The 18,500-nt window shown below is 44.3% G+C and overlaps 1 protein-coding gene across 1 annotated transcript in view; it reads right to left on the reverse strand.

The window, feature by feature from the left end:
• Sgk1 (serum/glucocorticoid regulated kinase 1) overlaps positions 1-13,500 on the reverse strand; it is a 116,448-nt gene extending 102,948 nt beyond the window's left edge. Inside the window, exon 1 of the mRNA XM_005360942.2 lies at positions 13,187-13,500. Within this exon, the coding sequence (XP_005360999.1) occupies positions 13,187-13,255 (69 nt within the window). The 5' untranslated portion in view covers positions 13,256-13,500. The remainder of the gene's footprint in view (positions 1-13,186) is intronic.
• Between the last annotated feature and the right edge of the window lie 5,000 nt (positions 13,501-18,500).

Here is an 18,500-nt window from a genome sequence, read left to right on the forward strand (position 1 = left end):
AAAATGGGGAGAATGTAGCTAAGTAAGGGGTGAGGAGAAGTGACAGAGGGAAAACAATAGCTTTTAGGTTAAAAAAAAAAAAGAAATGAGAACATGGGGGAAGGAGCTGGAGGCCCACGTGTACCCCAGTGATAGCACAGGTGAGGTCACACTGAAGTGAAGGGAGGGACTTTGAAAACATTTTATAGGGTATGTTGGCACATTTCCCTAATTCTAGCACTCAGGAGGCTGAGGCGAAGAATTTAAGGCCTAGAGTTCTTGGTAGCCATGCCCCTTAAATATTTGGGTATTTCTTCAATTTTTTGAAAGGAGATGAAATATTTGGATTTGAAAACATAGATACGTTCAGTCGTATTGGATAGCAATGTGGAGAATGCTGTTATCTTTCGTGGACCACTTAGAAAGTTTTGTCTAGTTTTCCTGTGCCGCTGTTCATACTGAGATATGGATTTCCCCCACTTTCAACTCTGGGCTAGCCCTAACTTTTTTGCTTATTATAATTTGATAAAAGTATTATATATCATAGTCTTCCAACACCTGCAGAGTATCTATCTTACAATCTCCAAATGATGCTCAGTGTCACGAATCGTAGTGAATCCTAGACACACTGTTTTTACCTATACACTCACCCCCACCATAAAGTTTAACCCATTCATTAGGCATAGTAAAAGATGGACAACAACATCCAGTAATAAAAAAGAACAACAGAAAAAACAGAACAATAAAATAGAGAATAGCATCTCTGAGTTTTGTCTTTCTTCTTTCTCTCCTCCCAGGTCAACCAAGATGTGAGCAAGCAGTTTCACTGCCATAGCCAGGACCTAGTTCATAAACCTTCCCAGCCAAGGCCAACTCCACTCCCTGACTCAGTGGAACCAAACAGCCTTCATCAGAGACAAGATCAAGGTCAAGTAAAAATGGAAAAGGGAAAAAATATTAAAGTTTCACCTGTGCGTGCCAGTTGTCAGTTATCATTATGGTGATGGGTGAGAAGAAATAAGGTAGATAATTGCTTTTGTGTTTTTGTCAAATATGCCCTCCTTTACTTGCAGTAGCCCCTGAGGAAGTTCTACAGTGAGAGACTGTAACCGTAGAATGAAAATTTAAAATTGAGGTTCAATCAAATCAGCAACTGTAAAGTTATTTGGAAAGATTCATCGAATTTGTTCACTGAGATTTAACCTTTACAGGCAGGTTTGAGTTTCCTGGCAACTGGGGCAAGTCTAAGGGATGATTCCATGCTAAATGTGCTTCTCTTCAAAAAAAGAAAGCCCTCTATGCTACTGCTGAATTCTGGGGGCATGATCACCTCACAGGGCACAGTAAATGACAAAAGAGGGCCTGGCTTCCCAAGAGATGCTATTTAGGATGCAAAGGTGCCACAAACAGAATTTAGCACAAGCCAGTTTTATGTATTGGTTTTAGATCTACTCTCTTCTTTCTTAATGATAGGATTTCATCATTTCTTATTCTTTTTATTTCAACAAATGTTTATTGATAAATCTCCTAGAGCTATATAACCTGAAGGTATATTGATCATTGAAAGAGAAACAAGATCCTTGCTCTGATACATTTACAGTCTGGGGGAGGGTGGTGTTAATTCCTGATGAGATCATCAGTTAAAAAGCTAAGGTAGGGACAGGAGACAGGGAGGGCTTGGTGGCTAAGAGCACTTGCTTGTTCCTGCAGAGGAGGACAGGTTTGGTTCTCAGCACTTCCAGAGTGGCTCACAGTCCTCTGTGATTCCAGTTCCATGGGCACCAGACACACGTGTGATGCATTTATATAGATTCAGGCCAAACACAAAAAAAAGGTAAATACGTTTAAATTTTTTTAAATGAAATGTTCAATAACAGTAATTATAAAATGCAGGTGCCATAAAAAAATACACAGAGCTCTAAGGAACATACAACAGGAGGAGACAGTCTGCGTTGCACGAGGACTGGGGGGAGGAACGGGAAGGACACTTAGGAATTCCTTATATCTTTACCCCTATTAGAATGCTTGACAAATTCAGAATTCATGTTGGCTGCTGCTGAGAATGTCAGAAAGAAGAAAAGTCAAATTTAAGAGTATTTTTTTAAAGGAGAGGAAATTTGAAGCTTACTTCCTGAGTAAATTCTGGATCTTGGGAGACACCAGCCGAGGAAGGAAAGCAGGTAGAAATAAATGTATAAATGTATTACTAGGTCAGAGATACAACTTAGCAATCTGCTAGCATGTGGAGGCCTGGGTCTGATCCTTAGGACTGTAGATGAAAGAAAGAAGAGAAGAAATTTCCATTCTTCTGATTTGTGGAATGAGTAAAATATAAATTATCAGAGGTAATTGCAAGGGTATAGCACGAAAAACATTACAGCCCCAAATTATACCTCATTGAAATTAGTTCTGAACTTCAAGTGACTGATTTAACGCAGTCGTTTTGTGCCTGATGCCTGATTGTTGGGCATGGTTTCCTCATCAGTGGAGAGAGGGGGTGGGCCCCTTTGCACCAACGCTGACTGAACAGACAGTCAATTAGATATGGCCACTTTGTCGGAGCTGATAACTACAGGCCTGGGTACAATGAGTGCCAGGCCGAAGTTGTTACCGCCTAATATTTAATCTCTGAGGTCAAGTGCTTGCGAGGGAAAACAATCATATTGTTTCATTTACCATTTCGTCTAATTAATTTAACTATAAGCTTTCAACTGCCAAAGTGTTAGGCACCCTCTGAGCCATCCACCCCATGAGCTCTATTGTATCACGCTTAACCCCTCCCCTCCCAGTTATCACTCAGTTATTTAGGAGGTCTGTGGGCGAAGCAGGATCTCACTGTAGAGCCCTGGGCTGGCCTGGAATTCTCTCTGTAGAGCAGTCTGGTCTCTGCCTCTGCCTTCCTGGTGCTGACAGTAAAGGAATGCACCACCACCATCACACCCAGCTAAATTTCGCCTAAGCCCCACCTCCCACCCGGTCCCCAGTCACTTTCAAATTTCTGTCCTGTATAGACACTAGATTCTAGACATATTTTAATTGATTTGGTGATCTTGCTGTTTCCAGAATCGAAAGTCTCCTGGTTATCAAGGTCATCCATGCTTGCTGACCTCGCTCAGAAATTGTTGTTCTCTGTTTCTCTGGAGCCCCGGTTTAGGAGCATCGCTTCTGTGATTTCTCTCCTTTTCTTTGCTGTAAGCTAATCCTATTGGGGTGGGAGAGAGCTGGGGGAGAGGCGATGGGGGGGGGGAGACTGAGAAGAAGGAGGGGGGAAGGAAGGTGGGAGGAGAGAGAGGGAGAGGAAGAGAGAGACAGAGAGCAATCATTTTTTTTTAAACACGTTTGTGAATGTCCTGACCTAGGTAGGGAAAAAAGACCAAGGTGACCTCAGAAGTGGGCTCATCCCAGGAACGACGTCCCCGGAGGCTCCAGACAGAGGTTAGAATAATATTTGGCAGCTTGCATATGAAACGGAAGACTCCCCTACTGCTCGCTGCGTCCTTGAGTTCCTTCATCCTCTAGACACTTCCGGAGTCATTTTAGGATGTTCCAAAGAGATAGGTGTGAGTAAGCAAACTCCACGGCAATCAGTTCTCCAACTGTACGATCCAGTCACGGGAGACCCAGACGCAGCCCTTCCTGCCTGCTGCTTCTGTGTTCTTCCTCTTTTCCGTTCTCTATTCCTCCCTCCTCTTTTCTCTCTCCTCTTCCTGCCACAAGTAATGTTTTAGGAACTTGCCGGCGTCACTGAGTCCATGCCCCAGCCCTGACTGCTTATTGACTACACCTGCTCCCAGGCCCCCAAACAAGGTAGGTCACCATGTCCTTATTTCTAGACTGAAGGGGGGCACTGGGCCTGAGGGCTGAGCGGGCTGTTTCCCACACTGGAGGGAACTGGATCTCTAGAGACACAGAACCTATGGCTTCACTGCCAGAAAACTGATTATCTCATGAGACCCCATGGCACAGGCCACTGTCATCCTCACAAGCAATCCAGGACTCCACAGCTAGGGATGTTGACAAGTGAGGGATTCTGACTTTTGCCAGCAGGCAGGAAATAGCATCCCACTCAAATTCAGGAGAATCTTTTGCTGGTGTTATGAGTGTTATCTACAGCCTAAGTTTTGAGTGTTTCACTCATATATGTTTTAAAATACCATACCGAAATATGCTCTAATGAGCTATTTCATTAGTAATTAAGAATTTGATTTATCCTAAGTTGTTAATTAAGCTTGTCTTAAAACAGGGGCTCAGGTAGACCAGGCTGGCCTCTTCCTTGTTAGATAGCTGAAGATAAGTCTTGAGTTTCTGCTCTTTCTGAGTACTGGAATTATATATCCAGCTTAAAAACAAAAACAAACAAAAATTTACTTACTTGTGTGTGTGTGTGTGTGTAAGTATGTGCACACGAGCACAGTTTCTCAAGGAGGCAAAAACTATTCCCTGGTGCTGGACTTCCAGGTGGTTGTTGGGAAATGAACCTGGGCCCTCTGCAAAAGCCCTGCATGTGCTTAGCTGCTGAGCCATCTCTCCAGACTCCTTTTTGTTGTTTTAAACTATACGGGTGATAGGAAAATAATCTGTCAAGTATAAAGACGGGACAGAGTGGACTGGAGCGAAGGCTTATTGACTCCCAGCGCCCGTGTCAGGCAGCTCACACACAACTGTAACTCCAACTCCAGGGGATTTGACATCTCAGGACTCTGTGGCCACATATTGGGGCCTGTGCACACAAAGACAATTAAAATAATAAAAACAGATCTTAAAAAAAAAATAAATGATACAGGACAAAGGTTTAGCCTAGCTAGCGTCTCCCCAGATCGTCTGACTAAATGAATAATAGTCCGTGATCAAGACTGCTGCCATTTGATATTTTTTTTCACTCTCCCTGAATCCTGGGACACTTTGATCATTGTGCAAAGGAATTGGTAGTAATCACTCCTTTTCTTTTCCAGATAGACTTTCATCTGTGCCAGTCTCACTACTAGCCAGGATGACCTTGAACTTTTAATTTTCACAACCTGCCTCCACCCTTCCTCTTCCCACTATCTGACCTTGCAAAGCACTTCGAAAGGGAGTGAGCTCAGGTCCCCCTCCCCCTCCCGTGAAACACAGTTATACAGTAGTAGAGTCCCACAGAGATCAGCTGCCTGCTACTCTGCATTCCTAAAGCACCCCAGCATAGGACAAAGCCTGTCTCGGGACTTTCTTGAGAGTTAGTGGGGAGAGAGAACCCCCAGTTCATCAACACAACTCACTGTCCACATTCTGCTTGAGTACTGGGGGCTAATTCCTTAGCATAGCCAAACCCGTAGGTCCTGCTCTGCCTACTTCCAGGCCCAAACTACAAGCCTTAGTGGTCGCTGTGAGTTCAATCGTTTCTAAACAGCGAGGCTCCCGATACATTAAAACATGAGAGGAACAGGAATAGGTGTCAAAGAGTCACTGACGGGTAGGACAGGGCATTAAGCATGAACTGAGGACTCGAGTTCCATCCCCAGCTTGAAAATAATTCCCACATAACAATCGGAAAACTATTTTTCTGTTCTAGGTGGAAGACTGCATAGTGTCCATACTGTGTAGCGCTGAAGGCAGTGATTTATATTAATGTAAAATGGAAGAGTGAAGGACTACAGTGTCTGATTTTGTTTTTCTGTCAGGCCGGAGGTCACATCCAGAGGTTGATTCACGCTAGGCAAGCGCTTTTTTTACTGAGCGGCAGTTTTGACCGCCTTTGTCTTAGTGACGGGAAACACCACAGAATAGAAGTTGTAGTCTGCAGATGAGATCGGCCAGGAGACTGGTGTCAGATTTCCCCAAGTGACTGCTAAGGGGAAGCACTAATTTGCTCTGGGGCCGGTTTAAGTTATTTTTCAGTTCCACTGCATCTAATCTATAGCCAAGCACGAAACTAAGGTGTATTAGGATCCCAAGTCACTCACTTCTTTACAGAAGAAAAAGAGCCAGTGTCAAGGACCAGCAATTCACTCATTCACTTCAGCCGTTCACTCGCTGCGTGTGCTTAAATCAATGCACGCAGCGGGATAGCACACCCTGTAAAGTGCCTTCTTGCTGCGTAGCACCTTCAGAAGCTAAGCAGGTGGCCGGGCCAAGGACTTGTATGGGGCCGTGGGAGGGTCCCAGATGGGAATGAAGGTTTTCTAGCAGCTCAGGATTTAGATACACGTGTTTAGGGGTTAGGATGGGGGTGAGACAATCTCACTAAGTAGTACGAACTGTCTCATCAGTGGAGAGTTCTGCCTGCCTCTGCAGGAGATCTGGCAGTGTTGCGATTAAGGGCAAGTGTCACCATGCCCGACTTCAGCTACTTTAGAAGAGGCTCAGTGGAATCCATTAGGGTCTCCAAGATCAGATACCTAAGGCAGATTTGAGACAGGCTGAAACACGCTCATGCTTTCCCACCATGGAAAACATCCCTCTCCGAAGCTAGGGGGTGGAAATCACTGGGTCTTAGTGGCAAGCCCGGTGCCCCAAGGAGACAGATGTAAGGGCATTGCCAGCTTCTAACCTATGCCCTGCAGGATCTTTGCCCGGGTTAAAGCTGACAGCTCAATCTCAATTCCAGCCACACCTCTTCCCAGCTCTGGGTGCATCTCAATTCTTTCCTGGGCAGCAAAATGGGTCTGAAGTGTTCTGCATATGCTCCAGCCCACAGTAAGGGCTCTGCAGAGCTTATCTCTTTAAGGGAACTTTGAGGGTTCCCGTTAGGGGAGCACCTTTGTTGTTTTGATTTGGAAGATTCAAGCCTCCAAACAGACTAGAGAAATAGAGTAGAGAAAGGAAATCACACGTAAGAAGGTGCCATTTATGGGACCATTGTAAAACATTTCCATTTCAGAGGAGCTGAATTTCACTTCTTAACAGCCCAGCTCCAGTTAGCGAGGCCTTTCCTTTGTTCCTGTTCCCAGCAGGAGCCTGGAGGAAAGAGGAAGTCAGGGGCCACACCTTTTCATTTCTCCACACCCCGGAGTTTGAAGTCTTAAGGGAAGGACCTGGACTCTGGAAAGTGGAACTTGGTCTCAAATCTTGATGTTGTCATTAAGTAGCCATGAATGTCTTAGGGTAAAGGAACAACCTTCTCAACCTGAAAAACTGAGATAATAATAAGCCTCCTCGGGGCTTTTAGATGTAAGAATTTTAAAATGTAGTATGGTTGGAACTCTTGGAACAGTGCCCGGCAAGACTTAGGAGGGATAGGACAAGAAAAATTCACCTGGCATAGAGGCTTAGAGCGACAGTATTATTGTCTGTTGGGCTCTGTTTGTCATCCGCCGTGAACTGCAGAAAGCATCTCATAAACGGCCTCATGATTTCATTCCCTAAAGAAATGTTTTCCAGAAAAAAAAAAAGTAACCACAACATTTTTACTTAATTCTTTAACTCCTTTGAGTAACTTCAGAAGTCACCAAAATTGTTTCTAGAGCTGTTGCTGGTCCACTTAAAAGGGGCCCCTAGAGAGGTCCATATCCCCTCTCACGTGTGTACAACCGGGCATCTCTTAAGCTCTTTTTCCTCCTTTAACATTCGTGTTTCAATCTACATTAAATTTCTTTTCCTTTGTTTGTGTTGCTGAGAGATGGTCTCGTGCAGCCCAAACTGCCTTTGATTTCCAGATCTTCCCACTGCCACTCACCATACCCCACAAACTCTCTCTCTCTCTCTCTCTCTCTCTCTCTCTCTCTCTCTCTCTCTCTCCCCCTTCTTTCTGGAGACAGTCTACTTTGTAGCTTTGGCTGGCCTGAAACTCTCTATGTAGAACATGCTGCCCTCAAACTCCTGGAGATCTCAACGGTATCTACCACTACGCTCTGCTGATGGACCTTTTTAAGAAACTTCAGACTACGGCCATACCACGCTGAATGTGCCCAGTCTAATAGGATGATAAACAGGGTTGAACCTGGTTAGTACCTTGACAGCAGAAACTAAAAGTTTTTTTCAGCCATGGTGACGTCACCTCTTTGCTCTCAGTGTTTAGGAGGCTGTGGTAAGTGGGTTGAGCCTGTCTTGGCTTCACAGTGAGTCCCAGCTTATCTTGGGGCTACAGAGTGAGATCTTATCTCTCAACAAGGCAAAGAAACAAACAACCCTCCCCCTCCCCAAAAAACCAAATAAACTAACAAAAATAAGCTTTAACTTCGCTTCATACTGATTTACCACAAAATTACATTTTGTTGTGTTGCCAAGTTAGTTCCTCCAGGAGTGACACGCCTCCAGCCCCCCAAAAAGTACCATCCGCCAGTCTCCTCTTGCTCTCTTGTTCTTGCTCCTGTTCTGTCTGTCTGTCTGCCTCTCTCATGTCCCCTCTCCGAGATGGCCTTTTACTCATTTTCCCTCTCTGCCCAAATTACCTCTCACATTAACTCTGTTGCGTTTGGCACGTTCTCTTGGGGGCAGACCTTGGCAGGACTTGTTGAAGGTACCCCCTTTCCACGTTTTTATCATTTTAGTCAGGAATCTGGGGCTCACCCTTGTAGACAGGCCTCAGCCCAGAGCTCCTCAGGCTGCTTCCTGAGGAGGCACCATCCAGCCTCTTCCATTGCTTCTGACAAGATCAGTGTCACCTAAGAGGCAGCTTTTACAGAAGCTATTGTTACTACAAAACAATAGAAGGAGTTGCTCAAACTCACATAATCATAAAACACCGAGTCAGGACTTAAGCATCTTATCAAAGTTGATAAGCAGCCTGCAACCGACTCCGTGAAGACAAAACAGCGGAACCACAACCATGCTCGTCCCTACTGTGTCGCAGAAGGGATGAATGAAACACGACTAGTTTTGTAGCATAATGAAGAAGAAGAAAGCCTTCTAGGTCTGCGAGTGAAAGCTTTGAATGTGAAGCTAGTGTAACCCCATTCCAGTCTGAGTAGTTAGTTAACGTCCTCACAGCTGCTTTTCTCGTCTTTAAAACAGGAATTTTTGTGAAAGGGTGCCTGAGGCCCATGCTTTGCTTGGTGGGTGTGTGTGTGTGCGCGCGCATGTGTGCGTGAGCACGTGTGTGTGTGTGTGTGTGTGTGTGTGCGTGCGTGTAATTTCTTTGAATCAGGGTCTTACTCTGATAGCTGGGGCTGACTTCTAACCCAAGGCGATTGTACCACTTCAGCCTCACACATACTAGGTGTATAGCTACCGTCGCTGTGGCTCCTGGCTCCTACCTGCAAATTTGAAATTCTATCTGTCTGCCTTTGAAATATGACAAAAGGCAATGGCAGCCTGGTTAATATCAGTTTTTTTCTCACATACCTGGTGTTTTTCCATTAAGGATTATCAAATTCAAGGCAATATCATTTATTTGTGTTTTCTGGGTCATTTCTGCAGGAATCCATGTCAGAGAAGAATCTTTAAGCTAGAGGGAAGGGATTGCCTTTATCAGAATTGATAACTCCTAGAGCACTTGGATTTCTCATAAAAACTGCGAAGGGTATTTTTCCATTCATCTTAACTGAAATTCCGGAGGCTCTCGGAATAAAATATAACCTGCCCACATCCAGTCCTAACTTGTCATTAACACATAGAATGAAGGCCTTACCTACTTTGGCTTGGCAATTGTCAGTCAAGGGAAATGGAACTGATTTAGTCAAGTTTTTTAAGCTCCAGAGTGAAAAGCATGGGGCCTGACTTAGCTCAGATCCTCCTCCTTCTCTCGGCTGAGCTGTCTCTAGTGACTGTTGCTACTGCCGGGAGACAGGGGAGCTATGAGAAGCATCTCCTGAGGCTGGGCTTTGGACAATGGGTGGTGACAAACTTATTTCACCAGGTGGAGGGAGTCTGATATGAAACGGAAAAAAGAAAGATGAGAGGGGGATGGTATGAGATTAAAAATGTATCAGACTTGGAACCAGGCATGGAGGTACCCCCTCCCTCCATCATCTCAGTACTTGAGAGGAAGAGTCTAGACCACAGGCGTTTCAGGCCAGCCTTGGCCTCGTGGTGAGGGGAGGCCAGCCTCTGCCTCAGCCTCATGGTGTGTAGAGGCCAACCTCAGCCTTGTGGGGAGGGGAGGGGAGGCCAGCCTAAATTTGACCCTGTCTCAGCAGCAGCAGCAGCAGCAGCAGCAACAAGGAACACCAGACTTGATCATTGCACATACAAGGCATATGTTTTAGCTCTACTGTTTACAGCATGTGTGACCTTGGGCAACTGCTCAATCTGAGTCATACTGTATGGTTAATAATTTTTCTTCTATTGGGTCGCTATGAGGATTAATGACCTAATCGATGGGAGACACTTGTTCCACGGAATTCAGAGCACAGTCAGAAACTGATCCAGGGCCACTGGAAGGCAAGCCCGGGGGGTACAGTATCTATATTCCCTGCTAGCAGCTCCCTGGATTCCCTCCAGATGGCTGAGCAGTGCAAGAAGCAGCCTTTTAGTTTTTTGCAATCAAAAAACTGGGTTCGAGACTCAGTTGTTCTTTTTTAACGAGTGCACGAGCCTCCCACCCCCACCCCCAAGAACCCAGTTCTGTTCACAGTTCAGAACAAAGGTTTACTTTGTAGGACTGTCTAGTTGGACTAAAACTAAAATATGCAGAAATGTGTGGAACTTCAACAATAGAGCATAAAGAAATGGATTCCTCCTGGCTGAAAACAAAGACTTTATAGACTATGAATTTGTAAGTACAGAACATAGAAAAGCTGGGCCAAGCATCAACACCAATATGGTACCAGTTATTCCTGAGGAGGGAAGGAAGGATTCCTGAAAAGGTGAGATAATCCTCTCTACTGTTTTCAAATTTTGCATATTTATTTTCTTATTACCCATGTAATGGTAATAAGAATAATGATAATGACATTAATAATAAACTAGGTATGATGAGGCACGATTATGATCTCAACACACAGGTATCAGAGGCAGGAGGACCAGGATTTCTAGGTCCTCCTCAGCTATGTAATGAGTTGTTAAAGGCCAAATTGGGTTAGAAGAGAGAGACCCTGTCTCCAATCAACCAAACAAAAACACGAAGTAAAGAAAGGCAAAGGCAAAGAGAGATCACAGTATAAGCAGTGGGCCTTTAGAATGCAGAATAAATCAGATGTGTAATAAAACAAAATAGACAGGAATCAAGGGATTTCTTCTCCAGGCAGCCAATAACTTGGTGCAAAGTCACCTTCTACTTAGCTAGCTGTCCTTGAGAAGTGGGAAGACCAGAGGTGGCAGGAGGAATCTCTGACCGGATCTCTGACAAGATTTCGGATGAGCCCAGGGAAACTGCCTGCTGGATCTTGTGGTATAATTTTCTTTCTCTCTGCAAGTACTTGAGAAGACATCTGTACTTTGTCTCACTCTTTCCAAAATCCAAGGTCTGCCGAAGCTCTCGCTGAAGCACATTGGTGGATTATGCTTTCAAGCAGAATGCAACCAGATGGCAAACTAGTACTTCTCGTAGTATATTTTGATGGCAAAGAAAATAAGAAACCGTTACAAAATAAAAGTTAAAATAAAAAAAGGTATGCCATAGACAGTTGGTTGGTTAAGAATACCTGATTAAAAGTGTTCTGAACTACCCAGGGCTGGAAGTCTATATAGTACATCGAGACATTTGCATGCTTGAGACCTAGGATTGTAAAATATATAAGTAAAACAAGATGCCCTTGATACCACCAAATAAATTAAGATAGACGTGATGGCGTATGCCTATAGTTCCAATAGTCGGGAGGAAGGAGAATCATTTCAACCCAGGCTTCCAAGACAAGCTAAGGTTAAAAAAAAAAACCAAACAAGCAAGCAAACAAACAAACAAACAACAAACTTTGTCTAGTTAGTTAGAAGGGAGTGGAGAATTTAAGTACTGAATAGAAGAGCTCTTCCATTGGAAAAACATCTTTTATTTGTAGGGGATACCTAAGTAGCACCTGGAGGCACATGAAGCCTTACTGACTTGCTTTCTTCTGTTGCGGCCTTTACTAGGGAAGGACCTCTTCTGGCTCTCCAGGAGTTTCGCTTTACTGCACTTTCAATGCATACCCTTTAGCCACAGACTTTGGGAGCTATTTGCTCCACTGATGGAGATCTAAGCCAGGATGAGTGGGAGCTTCTGCTGGTACCGTTGGCTGGCCTTACAGACTGCTTGCTTGTAGACCTGGCTTTCCGTCCTGACCCTTCAGGGCAATGAGGCAATACAGCCCAGCCTGCAATTCATTATGTTCTGTTGCCATTGCAAGCAAGGCACACAAAAAAGGCCTGAATGAAGGGGAGGATGGATGAATGGAGAGAAGCATTTTGATAGAACTTCCCTAGGGTATTAAATAGCATGGAACCATTGGGGGCTGGAGAAGCCTTCCATTGCTTAAGAAATACTCTCCGTAAGAATGTCAGTCATCAGTCTTCCAAAAACCCATTCATTCCTTACCCCCCACTCATGTACACAATTGCAGAACCACAGACCTCCAGTGTGGCCACTGCAATGAATTGCATTTATCTTGCGAAGCATAGCAAAAGGTCTATTCATTCACAGTCCCGTGACATTACTAATACTATGAATGGAAGAACGAAGAATTTAAACAAATGTATACAGTGGCATAACCCAGAATTATAACCCAGGCTATAAAGCAGGCTAGTTCCTGTTCTTTACGGTGGGGGCACATGTGTTAAGCACAAACTTGAAATCCAGGGTTTGAAACGTTGGAATCCGTCATTTCTGCAAAAAAGGTCACACTGGTCCTTTGCTGTTTATACCAATGATAAAAACACAGTAAATGATTGGCAGAATGAATTTGAGGAGCCAAGGCTGCTTTGAACGATTGAAAATGATAAAGCAGCAGCCCTTCAGAGGAAAGGTGTGGAAAAGTTGAACCCTTCAGAGATAAGAGAGAGGGAGCTACTTAATTAGACCAGACTAAATTGCTTGCCATTAACTCAGGCCAGCTTTCTTTGAAACTGCCTTGTAATCTTGGGCATGGCTTTGATTGAGAAATCTCAGTTCCCATCTGACCCATTTGAAGATATGTCAGCCCAACCCCCTCCTCCCAATGTAACTCCTCTGAGCCCCTTCCTTTCCATCAGCACCCCCTCCCCCGAAATAAATCTGAGGCTAGGCAGGGTCAGGGTTCACCTTGGCCACTGATAACCAGTAACTCTGCTTTCACAGAGGACTGAGTAACAAAACCCAAGGCTTACCCTAGGCAAACATGCAAAAGCATTTCAGAGAGACGCGTAGAAAACAAAAGCAGCAAACATAACCTGTCCTTACCCGCTTCTTAAAAAATTGGAAGGCTGAGCATTTCTTGACTGGGAATCCATTCATGTCTTTGTTTACCATCTTCCACAGTAGGGACTTCACAGCTATAGATCCGGGGTGGCACCCGCCTGGTTACTGCATCTGTTCCCGGTTCACCTCCTCGGAGATGGTGAATGAAGAAGAGCGGGATGGAGAGGCTAACGGGGCTCAGTTCTTCACTCTCTCATTCTGCTGCAGCAGCTACTGCAGTAACTCGCCCCACTTTCAGATGTCACCGGCAGTGGCTTTTCTCTTTCCATCATTGCTCCGAAACACAAGCATCACCGCAACAGGACCCCAGGGACCGGATGGCGGATACGGCAAATCTCTGGGGAGCGGTTCTGGCGGCCACTTAGGCGGGATCAGGGTACCGTCCCCGCCCCCAAGCTACCTAGTGCGCGTCCGGTGCCGGGAGCGAGACGCTCTGCTCCAGGTGATGCGCTTCTGGAGGCTGCTGAAGCAGAGCTGTTTTTGATTGTATAGGTTCCAGTGGGAGCTGTGTAGTTAAGCAGTTGGGGGAAAGGAGTAAGAAAGAGCAGAAGCCAGAGGGAGGGAGAGCCTCGCAGAAAGGCAAATGGAAAGAGAAAGCAAGGCTGGAAGAAACAAGGATTCAGGCATCTGTGAGCGGAACAGGGAAGGGACCGCAGACACAAAAAGCACAGGAGAGCAGCTGACTCCCTTGGAAGAGCCACTCAAATAGGTTTTTTCTTGCAAAGACCGTGGCAAGCAGACTTTCCTGTAAAACGCAGGCCCAAAAACGTAATGCTCAATGAAGTTCTTGGGATTCTCATCAAACGCGTTTCCGACCGATGCAAACCTTGAAAAATAAAATCGTTAAGAGCCTGCACAGGTGTAACAATGGACCGCCTCCTAGTCTGTAGGGTCTTTTCTGACATCTTTCCTTTCACTGTGACAATATAGGGAATGACAGGGAAGGCATTTGTGCCCTTCTCACCAAAGACACCGGGCAATAAAAGAAAATCAATGAACAGGAACAAAGTAAGCACCACAAACAAGCAGAACCTCAGGAAGACCTTTAGCAAACATTCTTACTGAATCTATTAATGCAAAAGGAAGTTGGGGTAAGCAAGAAGACCTATTTTTTAAAAAACACTTTATCCTCTGCGTAGTAAATTCATTTAACAAAACATCTAATTATGTGTAGCTCATTTCCACTTATACTTTTTGATGTTGATAGTTTATGAGGTTTATGAGATATAATAGTGTTTATAGCAGAAGGGATAGGTTTGGGGCTGGCCCTGCTTCCCTGTCAGTGTGTGATATTGCTTCAGTCACCCCCCCCATGCCTTCCAGATGTTGCTTGGTTTATGAGATGGACATAACCATTCATTTGCGCATTCATTTCTTCAGTCACTTGTTTTCTGTCTCATCCCATTAATTTCAAAGGTCAAATCCAAATACAGCATTGTGCTCACCAGTAGGAAATACAATGGAAGTATCATTGATAAAAAGAGAAAGGCACTGTGCCAATTTGATGCACCTAATGGACACCGCCTTAGTAAAATGCTTTTAAGGGTTAAGGGTATAGTACTGTTGATAGACCGCTAGCCTAGCATGCACGAGACTCTAGGTTTGATCGTCAGCACTACATAAATCAGACGTGGTGGCAACATGGGATTAGAATCCCAGCAGTTGGAAGGAAGAGGTAGGAAGATCAGAACTTCAAGGTCATCCTCAGATAGTTTGAGGTCAGCCTGGAATTCATGAGATAATACCAAACAGAGCAACAACAACAGCAACAAAACCCCACATTGTTAGACCATTTACGTGGTGGTCTCTAAAGGAAAGGGAAACATGAAAGTTCATTGACAGAGAGGTGCCCGGATTTCTTTGGAATATAAATCTATGAGATATGAGATATGGATTAAGTTGCCAAGACCCAAGGATCCATTATGTAATCTACAGCATCAACAGGCTATGGTTTTTCTTAAAGGGTCTTCTAAAAACATGAGAGTTCAAAGGGAATTATTTTGAGATGATAGAAGCATGCTGCACCATGATTATGGTAATGATTACCATACCATACCACATACCATACCATACCATACCATACCATACCATACCATACCATACCATGAACTAAAATATATTATGAAAAGAAAAATAATTGTTTTCATAGTAAATTCTACCTCAATGAATCTCAGTGGTGGTCACACAACTTCTGTCATGGTTCTTTCATTGCCTTTCCTCTAAAAGTGTTTTCACAGACATTTATTAAGTTTGGGTGATATATAGGAAGGACTGTCTAAGCAACCTAGGGAAAAGGAGGTTCTGGGACCCTCACTTTGCTTTCCTATTGTTCTACCACATGGGCTTGTCTTTGGTAGACTCTCTAATGAAGTGGGGTGAAGAGGAATGTTTCATAGAGACTCCAGGGAGGAGGTGAAGACTAATCTATCCTTCCTGTCCTCCAGAAGTCACCTTTAGATGCTGTCACTGTGAGCTCACCTACTCCAGGCCCTATGCAAGGTCCTACTAATGCAATGACGCGTGCTTTGCATCACATGAGAAGTGCACATGTAGTGGTTTGAGTGAGAATCATCTCCATAGGCTCGTGCAGTTGCATGCTTATTCCCTGGGAGTTGGTGAACTGCTTGGAAAGGATTAAAAGGTGCAGCCTTGTTGGAGTAGTAGTTACGACCTTGTTGGAGAAGGTGTGCCACTGGGAGTGGCCTTGGGGTTTCGAAAGTCCACGCCAGATTCTCTCTTTCCCTCTTCCCCTCCCTTGCTTCCTCACCCCCCCCTCCGTCCGCAGCTTGCGGATTAAGATGGAAAGCTCTCAGCTACTTTTGCAGAGCCATACCTGCCCACCTCCCACCACATTTCCTGCCATGATGACCGTGGACTCACCCTCTGAAACTATGAGCAAGCCTCCAATTGAATGTCTCTTTTTATAAGATTTACCTTGTCCGTGGTGTCTTCTCACAGTAATAGGACAGTAGCCATGAGAGTTTGCATATATGGACATAAGCATTAGATCCATTTTGATCTGCAGGTGAGCAAGGTGGGGAAGAGGTAAGTGAGGACTAGAGAAGTTTTCCTCAAAGGAATGATGTTGGTGGTTGCCCTTGGCACAGGCCAGTTGGGCCATTGCTTGTCCTGAGGGTGGGACAACTTATATTTAATTTTTCTTTTTTACTATTTGACTATTTGTGCTCTCTCTCTCTCTCTCTCTCTCTGTCTCTCTCTCTCTCTCTCCCCCTCCCCCCATGAAGCTGGAACAACATGTGATTGTGAGCCACATAATGCAGGAATTGAACTCGAGTCTTCTAGAAGTGCTCATAACCACTGAGCCATCATTCCAGACACTCTGTCTCTCTCTGTTTCTCTGTCTCTCCCTTTCTCCCTTTCTTTTTCTCTCTTCTCCTTCCTTTTTCCTTCCTTCCTACCTTTTTTTTCTCAAAACAGAATATAGATTTATTAAAAAAGAGTAAGAAAGAGAGAAGAGGTTCTAGGAAGGAAATATCCCTGACTATTTCTTATAGCAAAATAACCCTTGATTTTGCTGAATTAATAAACCCACTTCCCTTTATTTATCACAGAATCTCACTTGTTTATTCTCGTTACCTCAGCACCCAGTGGAGGTAGCTGAGTGTGGCAGGCAATGGATTTTCATAAATCCAATAAGAAGACAGCTAAAGCAGACATCTGTGACCTTGGCTCTGGGCAATTGCCCAGATCGTGAAATTCCTCTAAGCACGTGAAACCGTTGTAGCAACTCCAATCACACCCTATGCTCTGAGATCTGATAAGAGATACTGGCCCTCCTTTCTCATCACATCTTTAAGCCTCGAAGACACTGCTTTTCCTCCTTTCGAATGGACTATCCCAGCACTACAGAGAACACCAGAAATTCTGTCTGCTCTCTCTCCCCCATTCCCTCTGTAGAGTATGCCTGTACACACAGGGATGGCGGGCCTCACTTGTCTTCTGTCATTGTCTACCTTATTTCTTAAATATTGAGGTTGAAATACTTTGTTAGACAATTTCATATATATCTACAGTGTGTTTTGATCATTATTTACCCCAACTCCTTCTCTCACTACCCCAGAGTACCCCAACATGTACCTCTCCCATCTTTGTTCCTGTCCATATCATCATTGTCAGTTTTGTTTTATTATTATTATTTTGTGGTAGGATCTTACTATGTAACCCTGGCTGGCTGGAACTTGCCGTAGAGGCAAAAGATCTCCCAAGGGCTGGGATTAAATGTGTGTTCCACCAGCTGGCTTCTCCACCTTACTTTTTGAGGCAGGGTCTCTTACTGAATCTGAAGCTCACTAATTGGCTAGTCTGGATAGCCAGAGACCCACCTCCCATACTTCTGTTTCTCCCTCTCCAGCCCTGAAATGATCCATAATGACACTGTGCCTGGCTTTTTCTATGGATGCTGGGGATGCAGACTCAGGTGGTCATCTTCTATGGCAGGCACTTAACTCACCTAGTCGTCTCTCTAATTCCTCATTTGTGTTCTACAGTGTGTCGAGTCTCCTTACGGACATTATTGAAGCTATAATACAAATAATAAACAAAGGAGCTGTGCAATACTGATCACCATTATATAGCCAGAGTGTGTGTGACAACCTTCCCTCAGCTGCTGATCTCATTTTCTCATCTATAGAATAATAACAATGCTTTCCTACCTGCCTCGTAAAGAAACTGTCAGTGTTAAATTATGTGTGAAGAGTTTTTCCCCTGTTTGCAAAACAAAACAAAAAAATGCATGCACGCATGTGCACGCGCGCACACGCGCGCGCGCGCGCGCACACACACACACACACACACACACACACACACCTCTCAATAAATCTATCCTTTTGATCTTAATCAAGCAGGAGATAAACACCAATATAATATAGAAACTCCTTATAGACTTAGAGTGTTGGCACGTGGTACATTTAAGTTCCGAATAGAATGTGGATTTCTTATAGCACCTGGAAGACAGACACGCTGGTAAGAGAATATCTGTTGAGGGACTGATGTCCCACAGAAGAAGAGAATACAAATAGATATGTCATAAGAAATATTTTACATCCCCCTTCAACGTGAGGTACTCAACTATGTGCTCTAGCCCCTGTGGTAAGGATGCCTGCAATCAGAGCTTAGGGATACCTACTAGAGACTGTACGTCTGCTTAAGTACAAGACAAAGATTTCTCTTACTATATTTTGTTTCAAACTTGTAATCCTTTCATTTTATCAGATGTATTTGTCTTGTTTCATTTTCAATTTTACATATTTACGTTGTGTATATTTATGAGTGTGTG

This window comes from Microtus ochrogaster, linkage group LG4, assembly GCF_000317375.1.
Source record: "Microtus ochrogaster isolate Prairie Vole_2 linkage group LG4, MicOch1.0, whole genome shotgun sequence".
Classification (NCBI taxonomy): domain Eukaryota; kingdom Metazoa; phylum Chordata; class Mammalia; order Rodentia; family Cricetidae; genus Microtus; species Microtus ochrogaster.